We start from the raw sequence: 20,747 nt of genomic DNA, 5'->3' as shown, positions 1-20,747 counted from the left end.
GAACGTTCACTCCGACGCGTACTCCCACGAGTAGCACTCCCACTCCCACCAGCATCACTCTTCCCACGCTTTGCGGGCATACTTCCAGCACTCACAAAAAACAGACAAGAAATGTACAGGCAATCACACGACCCACTTCCACATATAAAACAAGACAAAGATGTAAACAAAACAACAAAGGACAAAGCTCACCCAATACACAACAAGTCTCTCAGTCAATATGCAAATCTTCAATCGTCCAGCTCTGTGCGTCTCTCTCTCTCTCTCACTCCCAACAACACAGAGAATGATTAGCAATACACGTTGCCTTTAAATATGGCGCGCAATCAAAAACATGCTTGTTTCGCCTGATTCAGCAAGATTTGTGATTGTGCAACCTAACAGCACCCCGCCACGCACGCCGATACACCTGTGTGTGATCGGCTCATCATCGTGAGAGTGGGCGGATTTGTTTTCTGGTTGATTTTGAATGTATTCGGCACTTACTGCATACGGAGAGGGAAAAACGCCAATAACATGACTAATCGATAAGCTTGCCGATTTCACATAATCGTCGCTTACTGCATGAGGCCCTAAGTTTGCACTACATTAATTATAAATCAGTAGGAGCCAGTGCATACTGTAAAGTCATATACATAAGCAGTTTATATATATATATATTTTTTCCTCAAAAGCAAGTACATGTACATACAGTATACTCCAATCTAATCTTTAGCAAAAACAGAGATTGCCGGGGAAAGAGGTGTGTACAAAGTGATATTTAGAGAATTTGGATAAGATCAGTGAAAAGACCAGTGAAAATTTGAGAGAAAGAGAGAGAAACAGACATACAGTAGGGACATGGAAGAGTGACCAGATATAGGCCAAAATATAATAAAGATGCTATTTTTATTATTTTATATATTATTAAATATTGCGATTGCAGCAATGGGGGGGGGGGGGGAGAATTCTGCAGTATTTACTAAGAATTCCATATTCATAAGTGGGTTACAATATTATATGTCTAATTTGCATACACCAAAAAAATAACAGTGTTAAATAATGCTAATTCATAGAAATCTGCATTAATCAGCGCAAGCGATGCAATTGTGTATGCGGGGGTGGGGTTGGGGGGGCAGGGGGTGGAGATATCATTGTTTTCTACTATTGTGTTATGTAATATGCCTTTTAACAAAACCCTATACAGTACCTGAGGCTTCTAATGCATTGCAAAGGAATGCCTACAGGCACAGATATGTTAACATACAACATACAACATACAAACCCTACAAATAAAACATAAACGGAATACCATCCATACCGTATGTGCAAATGTTAAGTCTTTAGTAGCCCAAGTAGCCAACTAGTTATGAGTTGGTCACTTAATATATTAATAGGCAAAACACTTAATATTATGCATTTCTATTATCCCTTTTAGGCTGTCTATGTACATACCATGCCATTAGTCATTAATTCTTCATTTGCATACATTTGCAATACTGTTGTTCAATGTAACACTCTTGCCTATGTAATTAGAGGATGCATTTGCATTCTAATTAGCAACCCTAGCATTGTATTTAGCACACATTGCTACAATTAAAAAATATATTATTTAGGCGTTAAACCTTTTTGTGATTACTGTGGTAAAAATAACTAATTGTTTTGAAAAGTAACACAAGTTTAGAATATAGATTTAGAAATAAAATGGAAACAGGGGATAAGAGATGGAGCATGGGACAGGCAATCTGTAAATAGATTAGATAGCTAGATGTACATATTTCCAATTGGAATATATTAAGTTACTGGATGGTTTTAAACTTAAAACATAATAATGTCCAAACAGCGCACATACTTCTGTCAGAAGAGCTTAGGACCCATTGGGGTCTCTTAGGAAAGTGAAAGTCAGTATAGGAAAAATGATACTTAAATGGCGATCTATAGGAGGAAATACTTCATTAATAAAGCAACTTGTCATTCTAGGTCATGATGATGATACACAGAAATGGAAAACAAAAATCCTGAGATAGGCACTGGGAAGAAAATAGCTTCACTGAGTACTGCAACTAAAAGCAATTTTATTCCCTCAATTTTCAGGACGGGAGGTATATGATGACACATTATGCATTCTGAATGTGGTTGTTGGATTTACAGGCTCCTGTCAACGATGACCATATTCTGCATCTCTCATCCCTTGGTCACCATTTCTAGAAGACAGATATGGAGATGGGTGATGTAGTATCGTTTCCTGAACGTGCAGCTTACTATATATAATACCAATATAATGTTGTATGTATGTTTCCCCAGGTGACTCAGGATATGGATGTTGGACTCCTCATATAATTCTTTGGCAGAAATACTTTACAATGAGGCACACATATCTACAGATATAAATCTGGTGTTGTGCTAAAGTATAGCCCTGCTTGTTGTGTTCTACACAGCATATAGTCGTTTGCAAGCTAACATATAGCCCGATCTCAATCAAAAACCAGAGGTCCCGAACATTCACATTGCCAACATATTTAACTGTTAACTATAAATGTTTACATGTACACGCCTTCCCTGTTTAGTCAGCCAGGGCCGCCTTAACTATTTTTCCCTTCCTCAACTGCTTACTAACTGACTCCTTCCCAAACTCCTTACCCAGTGTCCCCTCCCCAAACTTCCTTCCCTGTGCTTCCCTTATGCAAATCCATAGCAAAAGTCCCACCATATTAGCAGCCACCATCTCTCTGAAAAGGTCAAGACCTCAGTCCTTTGCATGAGGAGATTTGTTGACAGTTATGAATGTATATGATAAAACAAAAAAACAAAAAAAATCTTAAATGTACTAATAACTCAAATTTTTACAGGTTACAGGTGGTAAAGCAGATAGCCACTTAAGCAGCCACAGGTTCTGGAGCAATAAGGAGGGCTGGTGAAGGGGCATCAGTGGCTGTTGAGGCTGAATAGTGTGACATGACTTCTATTAGTCACAATATGAGTGTTTCTTTTTGCTCAACAGGCATTGAGGCAGCTTCAGCTTGTCTGAGATAGTACTTTTGTGCAGGTAAGAAAGATATACAGTATTTTTTATTTTATTTTTTATTTATAAAATGTTTTACCAGGAAGTAATACATTGAGAGTTACCTCTCGTTTTCAAGTATGTCCTGGGCATAGTTAATATGACAAATAATACATGGTTACAAATACAGTTACATAAATGAACAGGGTATACATTATATACAATACATTGCATGCACATTTAGAGAAGATGTATATAATAGGCTTATGTAACAGTTACAGACCAGATTAAAATGTGAGACAGCCTTAGTTTTGAAAGAACTTAAACTGGTGGTGGATGTGAGAGTCTCAGGGAGGTTGTTCCAGTTTTGGGGTGCACGGTAAGAGAAGGAGGAGCCTTGGGATCATGAATAGTCTTTTGGAGTCAGATCTCAGATGATAAGTGCTGCATGTGGTAGGGGTGAGGAGCTTGTTCAGATAGGTGGGTAGCTTGCCCAGAAAGTATTTGAAGGCAAGACAGGAAAAGTGAACTTTGCGCCTAGACTCGAGTGATGACCAATCTAGTTCTTTGAGCATTTCGCAGTGATGTGTGTGGTAGTTGAATTGGAGAACAAAACAACAAGTTGAATTGTAGGGAGTGTCAAGTTTGCCAAGGTGGGTTTGGGGTGCCGAGCCATATACTATGTCTCCATAGTCGATAATTGGCATTAGCTTCTGCTGTGCAATACGCTTTCTGACCAGCAGGCTTAGGAAGGAATTGTTCCTGTAAAGTACACCTAGTTTGGCATAGGTTTTGGATGTCAGGGTATCAATGTGCATTCCGAATGTTAAGTGGGAGTCAAACCATATGCCCAGGTATTTAAAACTAGTAACAGGAAATAGGGTGGTGTTAGCATTGGTTCTGATATGGAGCTCAGTCACTGGAAGCTTTAAAAATGTAGTCTTGGTCTCAAATACCATTGTTACAGTCTTGTCAGTGTTTAAAAACAGTTTGTTTTGGGAAATCCAGTTTTCGAGTCTCAAAAAGTCAGACTGAAGTATGTGTTGAAGGTCAGAGAGGCTATGGCTGTGTGCATATAGGATTGTGTCATCTGCATACATGTGTATTGAGGCTTCCTTACAAGTTGTGGGAAGATCATTAATGAACACTGAGAAGAGTAGGGGCCCCAGAACAGAGCCTTGCGGGACACAACAGGTGATATCCAGGGGGTTGGAGTTAGAGCCTGAGATGGACACATGTTGGGATCTACCTGATAGGTAGAACTGAAACAAATTTAAAGCATTCTTCCCTATTCCAGAGCTCTGGAGTTTGTTAAGCAGGATAGCATGATCAACAGTATCAAAAGCCTTTGCAAAATCTAGGAATATTGCACCAGTGAGTTGACCCCGTTCCATTTCACACTGGATTTCATTGTAAACTTTTAGCAGGGTAGTTACCGTGGAGTGTTTGGGGCGAAAGACAGATTGGAATTGGATAGGGAAATTTGTCTTGTTATAGTAATCGCTTAATTGGGAGTGGACACATTTTTCCATGACTTTGGATAGGATTGGGAGAAGGGAGATTGGCCTGTAGTTTGAGACAGTGTTTTTGTCCCCACTTTTGAAGATTGGGACAACTCTGGCAGTTTTCCAGGTCTTATGGATATGGCCTGCATACAGGATAGAGTTGACTATGGAAGCAATTGGTTTGGCAATTGCTGGGGCACCAAGTCTTAGGAACCTAGATTGTAGTAGGTCAGATCCACATTGGCTGCTTAGTTTTAATTTGTATGATCAGTATGATCAGTTCAATACAATTTATTCTGGTAAGTGATAATACATGTGAAAATTAAGTGTTTAATGTTTGAACACACAAAATACTAATGCGTTAAAATTATTTTGAAGTTGCTACTGTACAGTATGTCTTAAGTATCCGTCAAATATACTAATGAATGGCAAATATTACTGTATGGTTAAGGCTACATTAACTTTTGTTATGCAAAAAAAAAATATTAGAAAAAGGAAATGTCTATTAACTCTAATTAAATGCCCCCCAAAAGTTATTTTATTGTACATCATTCAGAATTTTAAAAAGTTTCACAAACAATAATCAAGAATAAAATACAGACATTCTTACCTTGAGTGGGCTCCCAATGAGGTATAGAAAAGAGAATGTTTTGCGTCATCAATGCAGAACATTCATCAGTAGGAAGATGTTGCCATCTTTGGAGTGCAATATACAATTTTTCTATTTTTACGTTTATGTAAAAAATATAAAAACATTACAGATATTAAAATTGTTAGCTGTATGTAACTTGGCTTTATATAGTATTAAGGTTTGTAATATGAGGGATGGAATGGGGAAATTACCACCATCATTTGTTCATCATAAGAAGCCAGGTATAGCCCTGCTCATACTCCAGTCCTGCTTGCTACAATGATATGGGTCTGACAGCTTCTTTTTGAACTTCCTCTTACTGTCAGTTCACCTCTTCGGCAGCATCTCTATGGTCCAGTTTGCATGGTCCAGGGCATTCATGCTAGTGAGGATTTGCCTCCAGATGTAAACTTCTTACAACTACTGTATAGCATCATTTTTTACTTGAAAAAACTATGTTTAATTTGGCATATTTATATTGGGTCTATTGGACTATCGGGTCCGCTCTGACCAAAATCTCTCTCAAAAATAGAATACAGTTCATTCACCAGTATACAGTACTAGCTGTTCGAACATATAAGCAAAAAGAAAGTGTGGCACTCAGCACTAATGCAGTGAGTAACTAAAATGAATCTAATAAAGTGATTAAAGGTGCATTAATTACAAAACACAAATGTATCAGAAGTGTCTAAAATATAACAAACATGATAAATGTGACAAATCACTGGAAATTGTGTGAATATATAAATCCCAGTGTCAGTATTAGGTAGGTTCAGAAAAAATTATGGTAAATATACTCCTCCACTCAGAACCCTGGAACAGGATACTTTTCAAATATCCTCCACAATCAGCATCCAAAAAATTAGTGGAGCGGGGGACGTATCACCAACGGAGAAAGATAAAAAGAAAAAAAACAACATAGAGCAGTATTGCAGAACACAGTAAGCCTTCAGTCAATCAATAATCTCCAATGGTTATACTCACGAATGGCAGGAAAATAAAGGGCATATCCCAAAGTGTGGCAAGCGGGGGTGGTGGTAAGCTCGTTACAGCATAACCCAAGAGAAAAAGAAGAGAGCAAAAATCGTGCAGATGGTACTATAAAAAATTTATAAAAGGACAGACCCCGCTTAGGAATGCATGCTTACATAAGGGCAGATCAATCTACGAAATTAAAGGGGCCGCCGTGACTCCCAGGAGCTGGGTGAGTCGCGTTCTCACCCACTCCAGGCCTCCGCTACTTCCGGGTTCCGGAATCCCAATGACTCGGATGACGTCCCTCGCGTTCCTCCCAGCACTGGTCCTCTCCTCTACTCTGGAAAGCGCTGCTTCCAAACACCGGACTTGTACATTAATCTTATTTACATTACAGTAATTGTAAGAATTGCTCAATATGTCATTCTGTCATCCAAGGTCAGGAGTTTATCACCCAAGAACAGGAAAAGGGTTTAAAATGAGTTCTTACTTAAATTGCAATAGTCGGAATGTGATATACCTCTTGAAATGTCCATGTGGTCAGGGATATATAGGGAAGACTAACAGACGTTTTAAGACATGCTTTATTAAGCACAGAATTAACATCAAATGTGCTGAGGAAAGAGCAGAACGGGGAGAAATGAAGGAGGATGAGAACCCTGTAGCTGCTAATTTTTTGGAATACAGTCATAAAACTGCGTGCCTTAAATGCATGGTCATTGAGCAATTGTTTGCACAGACGAGAGGAGGGAATGTACAAAGAAAGTTGCTTCAAAGAGATGCGTAGTGGATATTTATGTTGGATATAATGAATCCCCATAGAGTGAATAATAGTCAAGACTTGGCATGTCTTTTAGATAAGAGATAATTATTACTTTCTCCATGAATCTGTACTAGCCTGTAAATATTTTATTATGTTGTGAAATCCTTTAGTAGAAATGAAACATGCTTTGGGTGTGCAGAGATGCACTAAGTGTGTGTAACTCTGGCAGTTAGACAGTTATAGCATCACTCACTGTGGTGCTTTATTATGATTATCTGTGTTTGTCTCTGATCTGAAAACATGTGGATACATTCCAAGACATTCCTTATTAATTATACTATCATGTTTATATTACATCATAATATAAATAAGGAGTCCTCTCTTTTGTCTTTTATAGAATATTTCCCTGGTTATCTATATGGTAATACTGTAAAGTAATATAAGTATAGTTAACTGCTTTTATTCAGATCACTAAGTTATATATTATACCTGTTGGAAATAGTATTAATATTGGAAAGTGTTGATCTTGTAAAGAACCTGTATATTCTCATAAAAAATGTATAATTTAACATTATACATGTTATTTTCAGCACTTAATACACATGTTTTTTTTAATTTATTTACATATTTATAGCTTTTTCCATAATTTGTATAGGCTGTCCATATTAATTTGGTTATTACACACATAAGTAATATTGATCTTACAAACTTTATTTAAAATGAACAGAACAATATGTATAATGAGTTAGGATTGAGCCATTTTTAAGTGTTTCTCACATCGTATTAAGTCACTAATGGTTACATAAGTATGACAATGGGAGTAAGCCACTTTTGTATCTTGACAAAGGTGCGGGAGCACCGAAATGTTGATTAATAAATCCACACTTTTATATTACAGCATTGCACAGTGCACATTGCAGAGAGGATTGCCTCTTTAAGCAATATGTCATTTGGGAACCAGTCCAATCCAGGTTATCAGTAAAACTATATCTTAGCACATGCAGTGTAAAGTAACAGTAGCCATTCTTGCGCACATACCTTCATCCATTAGGATCTCCATCTGATTTTTCACTTTTCTCACCATGTTTAATCTTACAAGAAAATATTCTTGTTTATTGCTAGTAACTTGTTTCTCCGGGGTCCCCTCAGCACCTGCCAGGTAAATGACTGACCGTTTCAGTAAGAAGCTACACTAATTCAACTATGTATTCTGCTAATGTTAAGTAATACAATCTAATGTTAAATAATAAACTAGTCACCACACCCAATTCTTTTCCAGCAAAAGAAGGTGACACGAGTCAGTGTATTGCATTGGTGGCCATGGTGACTACTGATGGAAAAGAGGATGTAACAGTTACTACTGTACTTACTGAAACATGTCTGTTTCCCAAATCGGAAAACAGTCAGAAGGGACATGTTAACTGTATGGTGAAATTGCAGTAGATATTGTCCTTCATTTGAAATACGTTTGGGATTTTATTCAGTCTTCCAGTTGCAAAACTGATGCAAAAACAGCACCCAATACAAATGTTATACATTGTACTGAAAACAATGGGATATCAATATTTATTTGATACATGTGTTTTTTGGTAGTAGGGGTTAAATAGGCCCGTCGGTTTCGGCCCTTGGGGGGTAGGTGCTTGTTCTTGCCAGACTGGGAGCTGGGCTGTTTGAGCCCGGGGGGAGTACGAGTGGGCAAGGTCATTTATCCATGACCTCGAGAGCCGCTCGTGTAGGGGACACGAGGTCAGCAGTTTGAGGGCTGGCTGACTGTCCCTTCCCCCTCCTGTCAAAGGAGCACTCTGGCAGGGAGTGGCTTTTACCCCTGTTAGGTTTTCTGTATAAATAAATAGCGGCTGCCATTTTACCTCCAGTGTCTTTATTTGTACGTTACGTGTGGGTAGAGGGCGGGGGGAGAGGGGAACCACCTGGCAGCCTCCCTGGTCATGCGCCTGTTAATGTAGGTGTGTTAATGCTGGTGCAAGATTTAATACACCTCCAGTCCAACAAATGATAAAGTGCACAATATTTACTTAATGCATATAATATTTATTGTGCTATTTGCAAACTCATTGTGTTATCTTTAGTAACATGACATTATTCCTGTCTCTTTGTTACAATTATAAAGACCCTGATATACAGTAGGGGTTTTCCTGAAGCTGAGAGAGATACAAATAATGCTTTCTTTTTTCAATTATGTCTCACTGTGGCGTTAGAGTCCTTTCAGTGTCTGGATGGGAGTAATGCCAAGTTTAGGTATACATTAAATGATATAACATTCATTCTACACGTTACGCTTGATGGATTTTAATGGATATGCAATGTTATGATAATGCCTCATTTGTATATTGTCCATTACAGTTTACACTCTGACCTGGATGCATCAAGGGCGGTTAATATCGCACCAGGTAAAAAAAAATAAAAAATACTGCATCTTATTCCTGCAATGTTATGATGGAGGTTATCAAGATTCCGTTAATGATTTACCTTGTGCAATATTTAACCCATCGTCCCGATAAAGGTGAAAGTATCTTGCCTGCACAACTAAGGGAAAATAACACCATCATTATCGTAAAAAAAAGTTATTGCTGCACCACTGTTTCACTATTTTTTGGATCATATAACTATGATAAACAGCCATGCACCCATATCTTTAGGATCGCTATGTTTCCTGGCTCTCAAAAAAGTTTATTGATAGCTTCTGTCTAGATCCTCTAAATTAGCTCCTTTCCCGTTTACTTAAAATAATATTTCAACATTGTTGAAGATGAGGTTGAAGATATATTATAACGCTTTCATAATGTTTCATTCCCTGTTAATAGTATGCTTCACATTGACTTACAGTGATGGTTGAGTCACATCTAAACATTAAGAAAGTAAAAGGTGTATTTGACTAAAAGCCTGATACTATATAAATACTGTAGGTGCAACTGGAAAGGATACATTACGCATAATAACCTTGGCACTTGATAAAGGTGGTAAGTTGTAAGCTGTTGCCAGCCTGCTTGTTCAGTAAGCAAAGTACTGTACGTGCTAGTAATTTGATCAGTTAATAGACTGTAACACTAGGTGAGAAATGTTATTAATTTTGAATGTACCTTATGCATATGGTAAACGTAAAGAAATACAATGGAGCATATGTATCAAGGCAAAAGTGATACAATTCTGGCCAAAAAACAGATTGCATGTATCAAATATTTTTTTCTTATTTATATATAGAACAGGTTTTTGCCCCAGAATGGCACCCTTTTTGCCTTGATACATATTCCCAAATGTGTTTTAAATTACACTACTGCAGATTTACTTAGGAGGCATTGGGGTCCATTCTCCTAGCTCTGAAGTATGACAAACCGTTTCTAATGTAACCTTTAAAAATAGATTGGCATGCTTTGCTATGATGTAAGCCCTTGCATGTACAATTCGTGTGTAAAAGGCTTTGTTGCAGATTAATCAAAAACCACCACTAGATACAATCCGTTGACGGATTTGTTGAATCCAATCCGCAGATTCAGCCATCCATTGGAGAATATTTAAGAATCATCCAACAGATTGTGGAATCTGTGGATTGTATTCTCAAATCCTCCAACGGGTTGCGTAATCCATGGATTGAACTGTCAATGATAAAAAAAAATCAGAAAAGGGCGAATCGTTCTTTTTGAGACTGATTTCCGCAAATCCGCGGTCCAAAATAACTGGCTGATCCGAGGCGGATCATCTTGTAAGTGCACCTTGTAGCAGCAGGCTTTTTGCTGGTTTTGCATATCAGATTACACTATGTGTTGTTTTCTTTTTTTTCTTTCTCTCTCATGTGCTATAGGTCCAGTTATTCCTGTCATATCACTTGTTATATATACTAGTGCTATACTAGACTTGCTTCTAGCTAGCCTAGAGTTAGACAGACTCAGATGATCTGCTGCTATATACTTGTCCTACTTGCCTCTCTGGCATTGGCAGGTGGCAGTAGCAGCACACAGTTCTACTCCAATCGACTTCAGTCCCCAACCACTCCCCTTCTGTCCCCAACACTCCCCTCCCAAGTCTCCAGCCAACCACCCACCACCCATCACCCAACACTAGACCACCAGGCACTCCACTAATTGTTATCAAAAAAATGTACTTTAAAATTATACTACTAGCTGTAGTAAAAACAAACAAACAAAAAAAATAATATATATGTAGCCCCTTTCCCCCGTGTCTAAGGGAACTACGTGTGCTGCCCTTACCTGTGGCTCACAGAAGGCCTGAGCTTCCGCAGCTGGGAGCCTGGGATGAGCTCTCGTAGTCCAGGGGAGCACTGCTCCCTGGACACTACCTCAACGGTTCTCCCCTTCTTTCAACTGCCAGTAACTGCCAGCAACTCCAGTAACTGCCTGTAACTGCCAAACTGAGTCAACATTCTACCTGCATGTCTCTCAGGCTCCTGGGACATGTAGTCCCTTGTGGAGCCTCTCCTAAGATGGCCGCTGCAACTCTGGGGACTGCACATGCGCAAAGACTCCACTGCACATGCGCAAACCTAGAATGTCAGCCGCAAATTCTCGCCTCTCTGCGCATGCGTACAGCTGCAATTGCGCATGCGTGAACGACAAGATGGCAGCCCTCGCTTGCCGGTTTCTCTGCGGAGCTCCGCCGCTCCCATACATCGCAGCCATCCCCCTTGTCGGCACCGGAGGTAAGAGGGGACACGACTACATATACATATATATATATATATAGGTATGTAACCCTTATTCCCCCACCCCCCGCAATCTCACATAGGGTATCCTAAGGAATATACTGCTCTGGTTACATCCTACAGTGTGGTGCATACCTGCTGGCAACAGGGGGCCCTGAGTCTCCCGCAATGGCATGGGGGATAACAGGACAGGCTTCTGGGGTTGTGCCCCAATCTTACTTACAGGTGCAGCGCCTCTATCTTGTGCAGCCCCCAGTTGCATGGGGTGAAGTATATGCGAAAAAACTCCTTCCCCTCCTCCCAATATACTTCAATCTCAGGCAGGAGGTATAGATAAAATACAGCAGCCTCTTTATTTGGTCTCCTTAATCAGCAGCATAGATAACACAGCAGGTCTTCTCCTTTAGGATGTCCCTGAACACAGCTCCCAGCCAAGGGCACCGAGAGGTTCTAGCTCTTCCCCTATCCTCTGGTAGGATAGGAGGTATGGGTATACCCGCACTCCCCAGAGGGAGGCCTCAAGCTTTCCAGAGCCCTGGCAGCTTGGTCTGGGTAACCTTGCCCCTCTCATGGTAGGGACAGACACACTAAATAGGAAATGGCAGTACATTAAGCAAGCTCTAGCATGCACCACCCCTGTGTCTCTAATTGGGCACAAAGCCTGATGACACTGCCTTCACTGACTCACTGTACTGCATGAAGTGGGGAAAACCCATGATTGCTCCTGGCAAACCTGCCCTTACGCAGGTATTAGCCAGGAGGTGGGCAGACCTATAGCCCAAACCACACAGGGCTACACTTATATATTAGATAAAGGAAATAAAAGGCCACCACAACCAGTTGAGTGGACCGGCAATGGATACACACAGAAAGGGGCCTGTCCAGTCAGTCACAGTTAAATACTACAAGTTTTATTAAGTAAATGTTTGACCTGGCTAATGGCTATAGCAAATACACATCTAGCAGCCCTAAGAGCAAGCAATCCAATGAAACTGGTGCAGTTAGATTTAGTAGAGTGTACACTAATTAGATATTATATTGTTATTAACTAGCGGCAGCACTGGCATGGTGGGTCAGTGGACTGGTATATAGGTTTATATGTGGACTGGACACACTGACTACAGTTGTAATGCTAATTAACAAATAACAGTAATAAACTAGAAAACTAGAACTAGTAGTGAATTGTGGTATAATAATAACAGCATATTATTACTGTATAATAAGTATGAAAAATCTGCAGTAGATTTGAATTTCTGCGAAAATTTCACCTATCTCTAATTACAAGGCACTCAGAACAGAGTTTGTAGGGTAGTTTTACTTGATTAATTGGAAATGGAAACAGAGAGCTGGGAGAAGAGAATGATCAGTTATTGCATGAGATTGCGCAGAGGCAAATGATGAACTAAGAAGCAGAGGGCCCAGAGTTAGGGTACAGTACAGAAATGTGGGTACATAAAGGACGGGAGGAGCGAGTGTGGAAAATAAAGCAGCAGCATATAGTTGTGAAATGGGAAAACAAAACATTGAGGGGAATGTGAAAACAAAACATTGGGTGGGACCGACATTTAAATTGTTAATACAGTTTTCTCAGAGCTCTGCCTGGTAGACATTCATTACACAACTTTCTTATCTTGGACCACACAGGAAATTAAGGGGTTAGGAGATGCTGGATCAGGTATGACTTTCTCACAGGTAACATTTTCCCATAGCACAACCTATTGGACATCCCTGTCTGCCATTTTCTTACCCTTGAACAACAAAACACACAAAATCCACAGGGAGCATGGGGAGGAAACAAAAATAAATTTAAGTGCAGCAAAAAAAGGCAACGTGGAAAAAAGCCTTCAAATGACTTGGCTCTAATGAATTAACTACTTACAAGATGTAAGAGTCAAATAGGCAGGGTTGACTCAAACAGTCACAGGTAAGTGGATGATGCAGTTGTCATCAGAGTGGATCGGGTCCCCAGGATCACGTACCCCAATGTTGAGAGAAAAACTGGCATAGCACAGATCACTCGAGATAAAATAGCTTTATAACAATAAAATATTATACACTGGCGACACACTTTATTCGAGCTCGGCTAGTCCCACGAATTCAGGTATACCCGGGTGTATTGAGGTTTGTGACTGTTTTCTGCCCGAGTGCATTGAGTTATTTTCCGGCAGGGATTGAAGCATTTTATTCCCGCTGGCTGCAATACTGCACAGTACATATATATATACTGCATTACAATTCATGAATTTATGCCATCTGGTAGACACGCGAAGCATTGCAGCCTATTAAATCCTAATCATTATCATTTAACAGATCAGCCGCCCGTCAGCCAGGCATGAACCCAGGCTGGGAAGGCAAATGCAACGGGGCTTGTCAGAGGTGAGGAGCGGCGCATTCCAGGTATCTGCCAGGTACATACCGGGTATTTGCTCGAATAAAGTGTGTCGGTGCAGTACTCACATTCTAACAATAAAATACGGGCATATCACACTGCATTAGTGTAGGAAGATTTTAGCCAGCTGGCTCACCGTCCTGCAACGTTTCCCCACTCCTCTGCCTCAGCCCCCGGTCAGCTGTTACACTGCTCCGACTGGCGTCTGACGTCACTTCTGGGTTCGTCGCGCGGTGAGTGCTGGATCTTCCTGCAACTTCTCTGCTGTATGCTCCGGTCTGAATGAAAACTCCCACTCTACGCGTTTCAAAAGCAACTGCTTTCTTCCTCAGGAGTGTGCTTACCCTTGAACAACTCAGGATGATATAACTTAACTACTGTAGTTATCCTGACACAGAAGGTAACATTTTCTCACAGCACGGCCTGTTAGACATCACTACCAGTGCCATTTTGCTACCATGGACTTGCCAGGAAAATAAGCTGAAACAGGTGGCATATTCTCACAGTTCTGCCAATTGTCTGTGCTATTTTTCCTCCCTGGTCTAGCTAGGGATGGTGAGGCTGAGAAGATTCTGGATCAGGTTTTCTGTTCTCACACAAAGCATTTTGCCACAGCTCTGTCTGTGACATTTTCCTACCATGGACAAGCCAGGGAATTAAGGTGCGAGTAGACGCTAGATCAGGTATGAAGTTTTTACAGCTAGCATTTTCTCACGAATCTGCCTGTTAAACATCACTCACTATCAGTGATATTTTCCCTACCCTGGATCAGTCAGGGCTATGAGGCCAGTTACATATTTGAGACATTCACATAGGCAGCATTTTTGCACAGCTCTGTCAGTTAGACATCATTGCTTGTGAAATGGTCCTATGCGGAATAAAACGGAAATTGTGGGTCAGAAGATGATGAACTGGGCAAGGCTTTCTCACATAAAGCATTTTCTCAAAGCTCTGCCTGTTGTAAATTGCATCCACAAGGTGGACATTTTTTCACAAGTAGCATTTTATCACAGCTTAATTTATGACATTCTTACAGAGGAAAATGTCAAAGAGTAGCATATTTTCACACTACACCAGAACGCCACCACAAATATAACCGGGATCACATGATAACCGAGATCACGAAATAGCTGCCGTGCGAGGACTTACCAACACCAGCAGCTCTCTCATCTCCCTGCTTCATCAGACTCGTCCACATGCGCAGCGCACATCTCCAAGGTTTTTTTTTTCATTATAACATTCAATGCTTTATTGCTAACGGACACACACACATAAACACATACATACACACACCTCCTCCTTCACTAATAATCTTACCATACCATGCAGAAATCTGACCCATGACCCTTCATACATTGGTAGCAATTCTGTAGCTGCTACACCATAGGATTGGTGTGATGTCCTTGACTCTATGAACAAACTTAAAACTTGTACTGAAAGGCAGTACTGAAAGGCAGTACTGAAAGGCAGTACTGAAAGGCAGTACTGAAAGGCAGTACTGAAAGGCAGTACTGAAAGGCAGTACTGAAAGGCAGTACTGAAAGGCAGTACTGAAAGGCAGTACAAGTTTGTTCATAGAGTCAATGACATCACACCAATCCTATGGTGTAGCAGTTACAGAATTGCTACAAGTGTTTGAAGAGTCGTGGGTTTGATTCCTGCATGTTATGGTAAAATTATTATTTTATTTTAATTATAATGTATAATTTATAAATTATTTTATCATTTATTATATAAAATAATAATTGATCAATTATACCATACCATGCATGAATCAATCCAATGACCATTCATACACTAGTAGCGATTCTCTAGCTGTTACACTATAGGATTGATGTGATGTCATTGACACTATGAACAAACTTAACTTCTACTTTCAGTACTGTGCAGTAGAAGTTAAGTTTGTTTATAGAGTCAATGACATCACACCAATCCTATGGTGTAGCAGCTACAGAATTGCTACTATTGTATGAAGGGTCATGGGTTAGATTTCTGGATGGTATGGTAAAATTATTAGTGTAGTGGGGAGGTGTTTTTAAATCGTGAGCCACGCTCAGGCCGCGTTGTAGCAGATTGCGCTGTAACGGGGTTGAGCTGTATTATTATTATTATTATGGATTTTCCTGTCTGTCTCATGTGTAACAAAGTAATTGTATTTAATGGTAGTTGTTCTCAAACTAACTGTAAAGTGTTGCCATGCCCCCTTAAGTGGAGGCCTCTATTTACTTAAAAAAAAATTATTATGATAATGATGATCTTACCAGGGGTAATATGTACATAGTGTATTGTACAAACTGGGGGGGCGAGATTTTCTTGGTGTGTGGGAGGGCAGTTACAGAGCTCCCACACTGTCCCCCAAGGCATTTTGATTAAATGCCTTGGGACCGCGTGAGACTTCTGTAACTAACTTACCTTGGCTTTCAGCAACGCGTCGTAATGGTAACCCGGCGTCAAATGACGCTGGAGGGTCACGTGATGTCGCATTGCCATGGCAACGTGACTCAAGAGCCAAGCAGCGGGGGGGGGAGGGGTGGGCATGAGTGGTGCGAGCAGGGGAGGAGAGCAGGCAGGGGGCGCAAGGGGAAAAGATTGTGCACCCATGTGCAACAGCATTATGGCAAAATACATAGGACACAAAATGTTGCCTGCAGTCCTATCGTAAATTTTGTAAAATGTTCCTGAAACAATATACAATATATGCATGTACTAAGGGCTCCCTCTAGTGGAAAATTATGCAAAAAGTGTTTTTATTTCTTTTTCTAACAAGACCTGGAGAGTGCTCTGTATCCATTTATTTAATTAATATTTTTTTTTAGTTTGATAAGCAGGGTGCTGTTTTGCACCAATTTTGCAGGTGTGGAAATGTAAATAAGCAGTCCCTATATTCCTATATTACATTGCCAATGCAAAATCGTACACGACAAACATATGGTGCTTTCTCTGTACGCACACATCTCACTTGTATGTGCTTTTCACCCGATAAGTGCCTAATAGATGCAAATGTACTGAAAAGTCACAAGTAGAAGTCTCACCTCCCCAAGATTGGTAATTACAGGCTTTTGTGGAGAAGAAGATAGAAAGAGCTTATAAAACCCTGATTCACATAAACTACATGTTGTAAGACAGAACATACATAGGATGTGTAAGTACTGTTCCAGAAAAATATGCAAATAAAACAAAATATTTAAATCTATTCAAACTATTTAATTGCATATTTTGCAATGTACCTATGATTTGTCTCACCAAATGTGTGTGTCTCTTTCAATTCTACTGTATATAATCTATATAAAATGTGGGGGGTTGCTTCATATGCATAGAAAATGTGCATATTGCATGGATTTGAAACATGGTAAAAGATCATTTTGCATGGTTTGGATACTGTATGCATTAACTGCTTACTGAATATGGTGAAATGCATTTCTATGAAAAAGGGTAATTGTTTCAAAGGATATCTAGCCTTCGTCTCCTCTGGTTTTGCTCCAAAATTGTCTTGGTACATACAGTAAATCTTTTTGAGATTAGCGGTACAGTTTCTTCGTGAGGCATCTTTGTATTTTATAATCGCTTTCGCTGTCAATCAAGGGATGGCATCATCAGAGGCAGCACGAAGGGATTTGTAGGTTAATCCATGGTTGGCAGATTTATCCTCAACAAATGTAATCTATGCTCTATGTCGTTTAAAGAATCCTCTTTGTTCAGAGCAGAGTTACTGTAGATCTCCTAATTGAGAATTTGACGGGAGGATGGGAAGTTAGAAGGTGGTACGGTGGTATATCTTCACCTAAAGGCATAACATATCCAGCAAAGAATATAAGACTTTTTCACTCATTTAATTCAGACAATCAGGTTTTTTTTTTAAAGGGAAGACCTCAGGTAAACCCTTTAAAGTGAAAGAAATATGAAAAAAGTGCGCTACTAATGTGAATCCTGGGATATATAACATACAACAATGGTGACAACTCGTAAAACTGAAAAAAAATCAGATAAAAAATACCCAATAACATAATGTGAGTGAATAAACACATCAATCAGTGTACATAAACAGTGGTAAGAACATAACCTCAATATGGTAGTAAAGAGAGCATCTGCAGCTGTAAAACAGGGGTAGCCCAGCACCCCACACACACTAGAAGAGAATAAAGACAAATAAACAGCATACAATGCTCATAGTGTAATACATTTTTGTAAAAAAGATGATTAAAAAAAAGGGGGGTAAGTAATCTGCGTACATCAGATAACATTGTTTTTATTTATATAGTGCCATTAATGTACATACAGTAGCGCTTCACAGTTAGTATTTTACTATCACTGCAGACCAGGCTATCGGTAAAATAGTGGGAGGAGAAAAATAATTTCTCAAAATGTTGTTCACTTGAAGTTCCAGAATGTTTTCCGTTTTAATTGACTAATACAAGCATATTCTGTTGGGGACCTGTAAGAGATGTGTGCAGAGATATGCAAATGGAGCCTGTTTTAGGTTGAAATTATATCTTGGCTTTATTAAGCGTGTTCCTTTACCCAGGCAAAACATACAAAAACAACAAAATAACAAACCACTATCCCTTTGTAAGAGCTAACTTACTTTCCCAGATCTGCAGGACTGGAGGGATAATTCCATTACCAGCCTATTACCTCAAAGTCTCAGGAGGTACCTTAAGCAGGTGGCCATCCATGTCAGTCTCTGGCAGGATCCTGGGTCCTCTGTGTCCAGGAAATATAGGTCTCTGGGTGTCTGGGTGTCTTGATCTTAGCACAGCCTTTGTGCTCAAGACAGTGTCTGTATGCAGGCTTCTCTGCTGTCCCTCTGTTAGCCCAAATGTGAACTAAGGAATCTCTCTCTGTGTCTCACATGAGGCTTTCTACAGCGCTCTCATTAGTCCAGGTGGAGACTAGTTAATTGAGTGGCTGCAATTAACTATCTCTCTGCTGGATTCTCAGAGCTCTGAGGCTGCTTTATTTAAACAGAGATAAGTCCCTGTTACATAACTCCCCTGTTTGTGGGAAGCTCGGGCTTGCCATGGCTAAAGCCCATCCTTCCACTCTCACTTGAGATATCTCTGCGGCTCGAATGAGAGTGGATGGAGGAAGAGAACCCTCAATCCCACTGGGATTGGAGCCCTTTCTCCAGGTCAGTAATGTCTCCTCAACAAGGTGCTTGAGCTCAGAACTCTAGTTTAGGGTGACTACCTGCATTGGGTTCTGTAGCCATATTCACAGATGAATCCCGTGACATCTCAGTTTGTTAGTTATCTAGTGTTGTACCTGTAGAGGTGTTAACACAGAAACAGTTCTGTCTCAATCTAGCCAAAGACTGTATCTTTCTAGTGGCTATTTTCATTGTGAGGAATATGGCTTGTGCCATGGGGCCACAGTAGCATGACTGTATTGGTATTGCGCTTCTCAGTTGTAATTCGGTTCTTCTTTCCTGACTTGTGTGGAAAGCTGATCGTAATGGCATTGCGGGTGCGCTTATAGCAACGCACTGCTTGCTTGGTTGTGATGTAGAACCTTTATCTGGGTTGAATCACACCAGCAGCTTCCTTCATTTTTTTGTAGTATCTTTGCTGCAGACACTTCCTACCATTTGACTGGAGTAAGATTACATACTGCTTCAAATGTTCATAATTTTTTCTTTGACATTACATTCTCCATATGGATTGGAGATGGCAGGGTGCTTTATTCTTGCTATTTAGCTGACGACTTTTCATTCCTTTGTAGGCAGCCTGTATGGTGAGTGCTGCAGAACGTTTGCGCAGATACTGTACATTTCTCTTTCCAACCTTGCTTGGATAAGAGCTTTGTAGTATTTCTGAATTACTCTGATACTTTTCTCCCTTTTTAAGAAGTTTAGCTCATCAGTGAGAGAATCCTGTTTCTGGAACTTGCTCTGTGTGCATCAACACATTCTTCATTATATGTTGGAGCTCTGCGGATTTCGTCGCTCGGGCCGCAGCTGCTTGCCTCAGTTTATGGACCTTCTTGTGCTCCCTCTTGTACCGAGTCACCTGGCCTCTAAGCTTGGCCTCTAGTGATGCTCAGGGTATCCTTCAGTTTCTCATGCTGCTTTGCGGGGACACACTGGGTAATCAGATGTTCTTGCAGCATTTGGACTTCTTTAGCAGCCTACAGATTTTCTTCCTGCAGGGATTGCTACTTGTCTTTGGCAATCTGTAGGTGAGCATGCAGACCTTGCAGTTGGTTCTGCAGTAGGTGCTCTGCTTGTGTGCGTTACTCCAATGCTTCTAACTTTTCACATACAAATAGTTTTATCATTTTTTTTTTAGCTCATGAAGCTTTTCATTCTTTTCATTGACGTGGCCAGTTAAATCAGAATTTTCTGCTTTCAGCCTTGTATTTTCTCTTTTTACAGTCTCTGTAATATTCAGGGCCTCCTTGTAGTCCTCCTTCCATTTACACACATCTGAGTTGAGACTCCTGGTCCTCTGGCGTTAGACTTTTATTTCTAGGTTGAGGATGTGAAACTCCTTCTGAGAGACATTAAGAGACATATTAAGACTGTAGACAGTTTTTGAGAGATGTCCATCTCCTCAGCGAGGCTGTGAAGTTTCTTTTTAGAGACTTCCAGCTCTGTGCAGCAATTGCTAATCTCTTTGTGTGAGGCATCCAGTGTTATGCGGAGAGTATGAACCTCATTCTGTGATATGTCCACCTCTGCCCAGACACTGTTGACCTCCTGGTGTGAGGCATTCAGTTCTATGCGGAGAGTGTGAACCTCATTCTGAGAGACTACCACCTCTCTATGGCAATTTCGAACCTCTTGCTGAAAGACTGTAATCTCTTTCAGTGCCTCCTCATTCTTTTGTTTCAG

At 40.2% G+C, this 20,747-nt stretch overlaps 1 protein-coding gene across 1 annotated transcript in view; it reads right to left on the bottom strand.

Moving 5' to 3' along the window:
• LOC142493687 (transmembrane channel-like protein 2-B) overlaps nt 1–8,003 on the bottom strand; it is an 80,716-nt gene extending 72,713 nt beyond the window's left edge. Inside the window, exon 1 of the mRNA XM_075598127.1 lies at nt 7,893–8,003. Coding sequence (XP_075454242.1) covers nt 7,893–7,938 — 46 coding nt within the window. The 5' untranslated portion in view covers nt 7,939–8,003. The remainder of the gene's footprint in view (nt 1–7,892) is intronic.
• Nucleotides 8,004–20,747: the final 12,744 nt, after the last annotated feature.

This window comes from Ascaphus truei, chromosome 1 (genome assembly GCF_040206685.1).
Source record: "Ascaphus truei isolate aAscTru1 chromosome 1, aAscTru1.hap1, whole genome shotgun sequence".
Classification (NCBI taxonomy): Eukaryota; Metazoa; Chordata; class Amphibia; order Anura; family Ascaphidae; genus Ascaphus; species Ascaphus truei.
Note: the sequence above shows the minus strand (reverse complement) of the source record. Positions and strands in the feature narration are given on the sequence as shown.